This window comes from Sinocyclocheilus rhinocerous, unplaced genomic scaffold (genome assembly GCF_001515625.1).
Source record: "Sinocyclocheilus rhinocerous isolate Xijiao unplaced genomic scaffold, SAMN03320098_v1.1 scaffold1142, whole genome shotgun sequence".
Lineage (NCBI taxonomy): Eukaryota > Metazoa > Chordata > Actinopteri > Cypriniformes > Cyprinidae > Sinocyclocheilus > Sinocyclocheilus rhinocerous.
This window is the reverse complement of record NW_015656027.1, coordinates 166447-178487: the sequence shown is the minus strand read 5'-3', so window position 1 is coordinate 178487 and position 12041 is coordinate 166447. Positions and strand designations below refer to the sequence as shown.

General features: G+C 36.8%; 1 protein-coding gene across 1 annotated transcript in view; it reads left to right on the top strand.

Annotated features, from left to right (window-relative positions):
* The first annotated feature begins 4020 nt into the window (after window positions 1-4020).
* Window positions 4021-12041, top strand: part of LOC107719294 (tensin-like) — a 125437-nt gene continuing 117416 nt past the window's right edge. The window contains exon 1 of the mRNA XM_016526693.1: window positions 4021-4192. Within this exon, the coding sequence (XP_016382179.1) occupies window positions 4097-4192 (96 nt within the window). The 5' untranslated portion in view covers window positions 4021-4096. The remainder of the gene's footprint in view (window positions 4193-12041) is intronic.

Below are 12041 nucleotides of genomic sequence, written 5' to 3'. Positions count from 1 at the left end.
ATTAGGGATGTAACGATTACCGGTTTGACGATAAATCATGATAAAATTCCCCACGGTTAGTATTACATTTTCATCTTTTAATTATCATTAAAACCGTATTAGATTACCGCGATTTGAACAACTCACGATAAATAAATAGCTACTGTCCAGCATAAAGCACAGTTTTAAGTAACAGTCAGCACGCAGAGTAGTTCGTTTTGAGTGAAAATGGGGCGGAAAAGCTGGGAGGTTTTAAAAGGGTGCTAAGGGAATTATACAAATGAATATATGAATGTATTTATTATATGAATGTTCCTCTGAAGGTTCTGACTGTCTTCAGAAACGATTCGATGGCATTTTGTTTTCATCTTCGCTCCGTGTAATACCTAAAGGAAGTGTTCTTAATCGCAATACTGCTTTGTCCACGGAGGTTACTGGAAACAGCTCTAATTCAGCTTTTCCTTCAGCGCCACCTGCTGTCAGAGAGTGGATTTACAGAGACTTATATTTACATTCAGCCTGTGTGCAGTTTCTGTCTGGCCAAAAACGGACCGAATTTGCATGCCCTGCTGTAAATTTTGACTGGTTGATGAAAAACAAGCTTATGTGGATTCTACACATTTAAACAATTCAGATAAGTTATGTAGAATTATTTATGGAGCAGATAAAATACATATAATCATTTATTAATTAATTATCATTTTGACTTAACTATTTTCTTTATTTAAAGGCTGAAATGTGAGGTTTACCTTTTTATTAAACTTTTTCAAAGCTTTATTTGAACATTTACATTAGATATTTCAACATGCTATTAAACTGTTGTCAGTCAAGTTGTCATTTAAAATCCGAACATCATTGGTAATGTTATTGTTTTAATGATTATGCAAAGAAAAAAGTCGTTTTATTTGCTGTTTGTTGATTTTTAAATATAAAACTTGGTGAAGTGATTTATGTGTCGTTACTTTTTTAACATCTCCAGCACATTTTAACAATACCGTGATAATACTGATAACCGTGATAATGTTGGTCACTATAACCGTGATAAGAAATTTTCATACCGTTACATCCCTAGATGCAACGATGTTTGAATCCTCATGGTCGGTTGTTTATGCTGCTATTTGCCCATATAAAGCTAAAGCCTTGAAAAAAAAAGACATTCTAATCTTACTGGTTAATGATTGATCTGTCATGAAAATGCTGTCATTATGCAATTCTCCACCAGATTTACTATGCTGCATGCAAGTTCAGGCTAACTCAAAAACTTACGTACACAAGCTGAGACCTGACGTGAGATTTGATCATAGCCACTGCTCACGTTCATATTGATCAATTCTGTAGGTGCGTTCCGATTGACAGGGTCCCTACGCAGTGTTCACTGCTCCCTACTCCCTAAGCATGGGATATCTGTTGAAGTGGATTTCGCTGACAATTATCGCTCATTTGGAACACCCTGGAACGTAATCAAAGAAAGGCAATGACGGGGTCACGCAGATTATGATATAACACAATACATATTGTATTTTATTTTACTTTCAAATTTAAATACATATAAAATACACACACAATTATGTATCTAATAAATATAGTCAAATGTATATGTTTAGACTGTTAACAGATTGTAGTGGTTTCATCTCGTGTGCTTTCTTTTCCACGCACAGCCTCGTAGTAATTCTCCTGAGGTAAATAATGTAAAATAAAAAATGACAGAACCTCAGCTGTTTCTCGCCGGTTTTACTTAGTTTCACCTATTCATTAAATACAATATGCAAATGTAACATTAATCGCCATAACCATTCATAAATACTCTAATTAATTTGAATAATAATAACAACATTTATTGCAACCCCTCCATTGCAGAGCTTTTTTAAAACTCTTTCAACGGCTCTGCTCCATCGTTAGTTCTGACTGGTGACGCGGTGTGCAATGACAGTTGGGTGATTTTTCCCTCTCCACTTCTTGTGAAGTGATGTATCGATGTTCCCTTATTCCCTATGCCGTTCGCAGTGCCCTTCGAACTGAACATGTTCGCTTCCTTTGGATTGAATCTCACTTAAGATGGCGGAATACCCTGTGAAGTCCACATCGCAGTCCACTTACGGTGGAATGGAACGCACCTCATGTTTTGCATAAAAATGACCGTATGCCCAGATTTCTGTCGTACGTTTGTTTCTTAAATGAGGCCCAATGTGACAAAGCTGATATGGATCTGTAGGCAGTACTCAGAAATGGACTCCTGGAATCTGTGTTTGTCATTCATTAGAAATGTCAAGGACATGGTGTGCTGAGATATATGTATAGTAATGTTATTTTATTTACAGTGGTTCATTTTAATTAAAGGTCATGGTGAATAGATATATAGCATTAACAGGTGTAGGTTGGCCAGCTAGAGAAAAAGTTTCAGGGTCCTAAAGAATATGTCCCAAGATGTCCCATGTTTGAGCTTTGTTTTGTCGTTTTTATTTTGTTTAATGAATGCGAATGCAGTCTCGAAGAAGAATGCTAGAGGAACTGTCCCTGGATTTGGCAAGAAGTCATTTATGCCTACTCTTGCATCGTGATTGACATGATTAGATGAACATTTTACACCCAAACATTTGTTTCAGTAATCCTCATCCTTTTAACGAAGCACATTTCTCAAAACCCCAAATAAATCTATGCCAAAGCAAATAAGATCAAATCAGATATGCAATGCAAATGTGTGGTACATGTCATATAGACTATGGTAATAGGCAGCTTTATTGGCAAGGGAGCTTGGGAGATTCATGTTTCTCTGATCTGGCACAAAGTCTGTTCATATAAAAAAGCACCCCACGTTCAGAGTGAATGTGACAGCACAGTCAATATGGCGGCACAGTGATTATGGGAGTCTGTTGTGTTTAATGATGGATTTAGCTTGGATGAAGTAGATTCTGCAGCTGGGCTAAAAAGCGTATATGCAGCACTCAATCACACTTATTTTCTGATGTTTTACACCCACTTCCTTGACTCTGTCTTTTTCTATACATATGGATGATATGGTGTTCACTAGTGCCACTGAATTTTTTTTTGTCTTTTTGGAGGAATGTATAACTGTAATAGTGAAAAAAAATGCTGGGGCAAATGAAGAAACAGAGAGTTTAAATATGTATCTGTATCTCTTCCCCCATTTCTGCTTTTTCCTCTTGGCAATTTTTGGCATAATTTGTTTTCCCTCTCTATCTCTCTGCTTGCTCTCTACTAATCCTGCTCCCCTCCCCCCCACTCTCTATGCAGTGAGAGGGTACGTTTGTTAGTGAAGCGTGGCGACTCTGCAGTGGTGCGGTGCACCTGCAGTTGGATGAGCACTTGACACCAGAGAGCGCATTACACAGAGCTCACACATGCATTTACACAGGCACACATATAGAGGTAAAAGAAAACACACACAAATGCTTTCCACAGAAACCCAGTTGCACACGGCACGTTGTTTATCTCCCCTTGTGCGTATAGCCTCGCGTGAGACTGCGTGCGTGCATCTGTGTGCATGTATGCATGTGAGGCTGCCTGATGACATGCACTCATTATCTGCTTTGAATTCAGAGACTGAAATTCACTTTATTTCTGGCTTCCTCACTCACTCTCCCTCTTGTGTCCTTTCTCTATTTTCCCCTTTCTTTCTATATCTTAGCCTGCATCCTATCCTATTTACATCTCCTTTTTTAAGATTGTGATGCTTTGTTTATCATGTTAATTACTGAAATGTTTTCTCCTTCAAAGCGTATTCCTCTCTCACACACATTCAGTTTCTTCTCCAACATTTTTCTCCTTTTCTACCTCCTCCTCATCAAAAGCAACTTGCCTCTCTGCTATTTCTAGTTTTTCCCACTGCATGTTCCTCTCTCTCCCTCCCTCTCTCTGCTTTTTTCTCTCACACCCTCCCTCTTTCCTCCTCATCCTCCTTCGACAGACAGAATGCTGCAGCATCCACTGAGTAAGGTAACGTGTGTGCAAGCAAGAGTAGGTTAATTCTTGCTACTTGCTTTGTAGCTAAAGGGATCTTTCCTCCCGTCAGCTCTCTGCTATTGGATTTACCTGGAGAATAAGCACAGAATAGAAAGGGTGATTTTAAGGAAGCAAAAGTGTGATAGAAAAGGCAACCATGGCCAGGCTGAACTGGTGTCTGGCAGCAGTGATTAGCTGGGGGAAGTTCCTCTTCTCTTGTTTCTTTCCATTGAGAGCAGCTAGGAGAGATAAGGTAAGGCTGCATTTGTTTTTGACCTACTTTGCACTGACTCGTTCAAATACATACACACAAACTGGGGTCACCTTTCACAGCTGATTGTAAGTGGTACCAGACAACAATCTGGTCATTTAGACATGCCCTATTTTTTCAGTCTTCCTTTGCCTGTGGTGGGTTTTGAGCCTCTCAGTGCCCGATAAAAACTCTCTAAGCAAAGTCTACTTTGTGAAGTCTTGTTTCTATGGGTGTCCAGAATGTTGTGTTCAAGAAACTGTCCTACTGTACACTGTGCATAGTCACTTTAATTTAACTCGTTTGTGTTACTAGTGACAAGTGTTGAATCACATATACAGTTTTGCTTGTATGATAACAACACCTCACAGGTTCGATGTCCCCACTTCCTCACTTTTTTATGTTATTGCCAACATTTTAGACATAAAAAGGACACTGCCGCAAGGGGTCCCATAGGTTTATGCTGAGTTAATGGCTGCCATTTTTAAGAAAATATTAATTATGTGGGTACATTGTGAATCCTTTGCACCAGATTGTTTTGTGTTGTTAGTGCAGTAGAGCTTTATGAGGTGTTTTTGCTGAACCAAACCCAGAGCATGTTAGGAGAGTGCTTGGTGGTGCCTGCTTGCTTTGTAGCATGAGAATCGCAGTCTGAAGGTAATGAGAGTGGTCAGATTAGGGGTCAAGTTTTCATTATTTTGCTCATTTTTTGCTCGTTTTCATTATCATGCCTCAGTGGTTTTGTCAGTGCTGATGTGCCTGCAGAAAAAAAAAAACCTTTGCCGCAGAACTACTGTTTTTTCTTGTACCACTCACCCCACCCCCAAATTTCAATCTGTCCCAGCACACATTCTCATCCTTCAGATCCTGCCAAGACCATAACCCAGCACTATTCATCCAACTTCCCCGTCAGCTATCACAGCAACATATCACAATATCTTGCTCTTTGTAGACACTTTCCCTTCATTCCTTACTGAAACCCCCTTCTTCAGTGACAATGCTGTGCTGACCAATACTTAGATTTTAGTCATCAAACCACTGGCAATATCCTAACCATATTACCAGTTATTACTATGATACCTCCCTTACCCAACCAAAACTGAAGAAAAGCATTACATTACATTACAAAAGCATTAACAACTCAAATCTCCACAGTTCTTGAAAGATATGCAAAGTGCATGATATGGATTAATAAAAAAGGCACCCCATAAAAATTTTAAATTATGTGTCATCATAATTTCACAAACGACACTTGGAATGAAAATATATACAGAAGGGTTTAGACCACTGGCAATCTGTGCAGGCCAGATCATCCAACCAATTTTGCCCTAAGAGCAAAGGATCCATAGGCATGTGAAAGGTGAAAGTGCACCTTTCAACCATTAGAAAGAGACGGCAAGGTCAGCAAGGAAGAAACTTGTTCTCCAAAAAAATAAATAAATAACTATTTACACTGGCAAATGAGTTGTTTGGTGACATGATTGGTGAAGAGAACCTTATGTAATCTTTGAAGCATGGTTGTGCTTCAGGGCCCAGGGAATTTTCCATCATACTACATTATTCTAAATGTCAAAACCTCAATCAAAGTGCTGCCATAGGTCATGCTTAACCCCACTAATACAACAGTTCATAATTCTGGACAAATGGGCATTTTTGCATCACTGCAGAATAACTTACTGGGAAAAAAATAAAATAAAATATATATCCCACTGTATATATATATATATATATATATTGAAGTGTAAAGTGATGAGGTTGCTTAGATGATTTTGAAACAATAGTGAAAAACTGTAAAACTGGTACATATTATGCAATGCATAGTAGAATACGTGAATCACACCTGTGAACAAGACAATTAATGTATAAACTTGCTCTTTGAAGACAAAATCTAAATAGTCGTAGAAAAACACTTATTGTTCAGAATAGGTTTTTAGTTATATGTGCTGATATTAGAAAATTGATCATATAAATAATTTTAATAACTCCATCTTAAAAAATAGGAAACGATGTGTATGTTATCACTTGAGATAATTACATTACAGTCAATGCATTTACCTAATCAGACAAGATAACCCTTTCATTTGTGCGTCAGTTGTAAAGACTAGTAAGAAAAGGTAAAGAACCATGGGAGCATCAGCATCTGAATCTGTTCAATACATACACACAGTAAGTGTTACACTTTTCATGTTTTTGTAGCTGTACTTTTTATTTGGTAAAAATGTATTTGATTTTCAGAGACAGAGTGGCTTTATTGTCATTTCAGAAATATGCAGCTTGTACATGGTGAAATGAAACAAAGTTCCTCCAAGATCATGATGCTACAGTACATAAAATCAACACAGGACTATGAGACTGAACTAGACTGTACTGACTAAATTAGATTAAATAAACTAAATGAATTAAAAATAACTAAAATAAAAACTACAACTGATAATTAAACTAAGTAAGATTTAAATAAGAAAAGATTAGATAAGATTACAAGATACTTAGGACTACAAAACATGCATGTTTGCAAACAGCATGGTACAGTACAATAGAACATTGGAAAGTGGCACTAAAGTTGAATGTGAACAGACACACTTAGCAACAGAACAAAAGCAGCAGTTTGTTTACTATGTTGTGGCTGCAATTTTCAGAAGAAATGTGCAAAACTCGCAAGTGGAGAGGGGATAGTGATCAGTGAGTGTGAGGGCATTAAATTTGCAAAAATGCAAATGTAAAACGTGGCAAATGAATGTTGATGGAGCAAACTAATGCACGTGTGAATATGTGCATAATATAGACAAAATATGAATAATTTATTTGTATCACGCACTGCAGAAGTGTGAATGTTTGCATATTTTATACAAACAATGTGCTAAATAACCAAGCCAGTCAATTTGGTCATTCACACTTTAAAATACATTTTAGCTTTTCTATTGTAAGTGTTTTTACTATGATAAGGCCCGCCAACACTTCATAGCCTATTTAGTAAATCTTACTGAAAATGGATGATTTAGCAGTTTATATTGTAAAATCTATGTCTAGGTTTTGTTTTGTGCAAATCAAATAACAGATGGATGTAAATAGTCCTTTTCCTGACATAGATGTAGAACACCGAGCCGCTACAACGGATCGTCCTGCAGCTCACCTTTAAAAGATTGTCCAGGTCTGGAGTCATCAAGCATGGCATCAGCATCGGCATCTTCATCTGACTTTATTTGGGTTAGGTTGATGTTTCTCTGCAGTTGTTGTACATTGTAAAAACACTGAATACCCATTCATGCAATGCAATGGGCAAACAGTATACTATAGGCTATTATCCGCCAAAATGCAAATTCGTCACGCCACAACCTCTTACCCTAATGAGATTGGGAGGCATTAGTAAGTTTGATTTCATTTATTACTTTATTTACAAAATAAATATTTAAAATGTATTAAAATAACTATATTGTATGTATATTTTATATTTTATTTTAAGCAGAAAATATTATTACTTAAAATAAATAATAATAAAAATTCGTAAAATCTTTCAGTCGCTAGGGGGTGCCAGGCCCCTCTGGTCCTTTGTGTGTAGCTCCATGGATGTGTGTTGTTTCCACTCAAAATGTTGTTTGTGTTGAATATAAGCATTTATGAAAGGGCCCTACTACATCCTAATGCAGACTCACGCTCCACTCTTCTAATTACACACATTAATTTATATTGAGCCAGGCTGGATATGACTCTGGTCTGACCTGAACTTCACCTCTCATTGCCTTTCTGCAAGATGAGCCCTTTAGCTAGAATGGGAATGCATGCCAAAGAACCACAGGCAGACAGGATTTGACCAGTAGAGTAGAAATGTACACCTTGTGGGTGGTTAAAGATCTGTGTTGTTATACTGTGTTCAGATATTTGAAAGGGATCCATTAATATGACACTCTTGAGCTCAACTACCATTAATTAAGGTCCCTTGAGCAATCCATTTAACCTCAGGTTGCTCAAGGGGGATTGTCCCTGTTGTAAGTGCACAGGATAATAAAAGCTCCCTTCTCAGCCCCCTTCCTTCAACCTCCAGTAGAGATCTGTCAGCCCATTCATCCCAGAACATATTTAATTAAGTCAAAGAGAAAGATAGAGTAGACTCCATCCAAGATGTACTGATCACTCTCACTGGGAAGGAGGTGGTTTGGTTTAAAGTGGGAGAGGGAGTTAAAAAGGGAGGGGGACAGAGATGCCAGTTAATCTTTTGACCCTGAAAATAAACTGTCCGTCCATTAAGATCTTTTTGAAAGCTCCCACTGCACATGTCTCCCAGTGGCCTGTTGCACAAATCTGGTTGAACAAACTGAGTTTCAGAGTAGGTTTAGAGTTGACAAAACCAAACAAATCCAACCTGGTTTAGATTGAGTTCAGCGGGCTCACAACGCTTGCTATAAACATTCTCTCAGGGTTTGATCCAGATTTTTTTTTAATTAACTGAATTTATTTAATTAATAATTTATATGTTCAACAAAGGGCTTAAAAGAAAACATTTAAGTCTAGTAATTTTCAAAGCTTTTTATATTCTAAAGCTTTTTATTTATATGTACATATTTAATTTAAACTAAATATTTAATATTTATTAATGTTTAATGTTATTAAATGTTTAATATTAATTGTCAAATATACATTGCTTAGGTGTGATACAATAATGATATAATATAAATAATATATAGTTAATATAAAATAAATATAATAAATATTTGTCGGCAAAAGATGGGCAATTTTGTCTCTAAAATGTTTTCACTGTGTGGACTACATTAATTTGGTGCATGAGATACAAGGGGAGTGACTTTTTTGCATCAGATATATGTCACTTTGCCCACAGCTGATTGGTTTTGGTTTGTGATCTCCCACCCAGAATAAAACCTGCTCCAGAGTAGGTTAGCTGTGTAGTGTAAGTTGCAATGGCAATGAACACTGCAAAAAAAAATCTATCCACCTTCTTGAGCCGAGTTTGCTCAAACAAAACTCAAAATGAACCGAGTAGCCATTAAAACCCTGTTTTATGCAACAGGCCTCAGGCATATTTCTTGTAGCTTTTCTGTGTTACTAGAGTTAAAACTGTTACTCTAGTTACTAGAGTTAAAACTGAACAAAATCTTGTTGCTCAAACTGTGTATAGAACAATTTTTTATATGTATTTGCTCATTTTCTATTTTGAATTTACTTGTACTTTTACTTTCAATACGAGTAAGTTTATTATTTAAAAAAATACTTTTCATACTTAAGTACAATAAATATCACATACTTCAAAACTTTTACTCAAGTAATATTCTAAACGGTTACTTTAACTTCTACCAAAGTCATTTTCTGGTAAGATATCTGTACTTTTACTTAACTTGGTTTTCAGGTACTTCATCCACCACTGCTTGAGAACATACACAAATTAATTATTCAGTGCAATTTGTGAACTGCTATTGTGTCTCAGAGTGGGTGATGATTTCATGTACCATTTGAAAATAACGAGGAATGACATGTTATAATAAAATGTAGTGGAGTAAAAAGTATAATATTATGCTTTGGAATGTAGTGAAGTAAAAGGATTCTAAAATAAAAATGTTCTGATAAAGTACAGATACGTAAAGTCCGTGTAAAGCAATATTAAACATGTGTTCTGAGTTTTTCACAGCACAGAAAAATGTGTAACCCCCCAGCCAAATTTGAATGATAAAAAAAAAATCTTGAAAAAATAAGCAGTATTCTCTGCTCTCAAACGCTGGGGGCGTGTCCGCTGTCTGCGCTAAAACCACACCCACTCACGGGAAAGCTGCTGTCTCTCCTTTTGGATTGAACTATTTTTAGAGTTTACACCGAAAAAAAATGCTGCTTTATAAGAGAACTCACTGACCTTTTGCGACAGGTGGGATACAGCTTACAGCATTTCTCATTCATTCTTATGGTATCCGTTAATACAGACCCTCTCATCTCCCTATAGTAAGACAATCTCTGGTAGTAACTAACGGTTATGACAGTAACTCGCGATTGAGCGGGCAAACCACTGATGCTAATACTCTCTAGATATTAGGTGTGTTCGACTTTAAGCAGCGCTGCGCAGACCGATCGGTGTACGACGTCAAAGTAAAGCGAGGGTGATTCGAAAGCATAAGGAGCTGTCTGCTCTCTATAGCTCTCAGGGTACTTTGATGTCATACAATCAGTGCCGGCCCGTCCAACAGGCGGTACAGGTGGTCGCCTAGGGCCCCGCCATAAGGGGAGGGCCCCGCAGCCGCGAGGTTGTCAATTAAATTTCAAGGTGTGTTTGACTCGAAGCGGCGCAGTGCAGACAGATCGGTGTTTGACATCGAAGTACCGCGAGGGCTATATACTAATGGACAGCTCTGCATGCTTTCCTATTGCAGTACTTTGATGTCAAACACTTATCGATCTGCAGCGCCCCTTTAAGTCAACACACATACAGATGACGCACCAGGGCTGTACAGTGCGTTTAAAAACATTTAATGACGTTTTTGCTCTAAATTCATTTCATAACATCAGTCGAGTGTTTGAAATAACTTCCTTTTGTGATCTGATGTGGTTTCATATCACAGAATGAGGCAAAATCATTTTATAATATTCTATACAGTGATAAAGGCTATGTCAATTAGCATTGCATTATAAATAACCATTATGCATATAAAAAATACCCATGAAGGCTTGAAGAACAGAGATACACCATTTAGTCACAATCGTGTGTTTATTGTCTTCATTCTTCATCAGTTAAAACGTCCTATCTGCGTTTTATTCAGCTACTGCAGTGATAGCATATGTCTTTGTCCATATTAGGGATTTCCTCCAACGTGATTTTTGTGAGTATTTCATTTTATGATTTTTTCACTTATGGTTTTACTGCACGAGGGCGCCCTCCAGCTACCAGTATGAATGAAACAGCTACAGCTACTCACTACACCTTATTTTGGGCAAAAATAGGAAAAATAATACTTCTAAGTTTTTCTCTAGTGTAGAGGAGTTTTCTCTCTCCCTCTCTCAGTGGATGCATAAAATTTCCTGACAAAAATTTAGAAATTACTGTTAATGATTTTTAATCATAATCATTTATAATAAATCCTTAGACCTTTCTTAACAATTATAAACCTCCTGCATGTTAACAGGTCATGCTGCAGTCTTCTGTAAACTATATTAATAATAATCATTATCAATAATTATTACTTTGCTTAATGATGTATTTAGTTATAACTATAATCAGAATTATTAGTAGTCATATTGATATATAAAAAGAAAAAAAAAATTGGCCAAATTGTGCAGATCTACAAACAGGCACAGCAAACTTAGTGTTCTTTACCATTTCTGGCAAATAAAGAAAAAGTTTATCTGAAACCTTTTCTAGTTACAGTTCAGATTTTGTGTGCAGATTTTGTTGGTTCATATTTTGGAATTGAAATGAAAGAATGATAGAGAGATTAAAGTGACATTGTAGTAGAAATGGAATCCAAAGGTATCTTTATGGAGCCCAAAAAAATAGGATGTTCTGAATGCTATACATAATATTTATTGCTTTAGTATTAGTATTTGTTTTATACATGCAATGATGCCCATGATCACAGACAGACTTGTAATATGTTTAAATTGCTATGACAATTTTTACACTAGTGGGGCCTATTTTCGTAATCTTGCCTTGGGCCCCGAAACCCTACCGGCCGGCATACAATGACATGATTTCAGGCACGCCCAAAAAAATCCTGAACACAAAAATGTTTAAAAACTCTTTAACGGTCAAACTCCACAATTCAGCACTACATAGTTCACAGTCTTTGTAACGTGTTTCAGCAATACATTTCTAACATTTCTAAATGTGTTTAGAAACAATTCTCTGAATCGCCTTTTCACA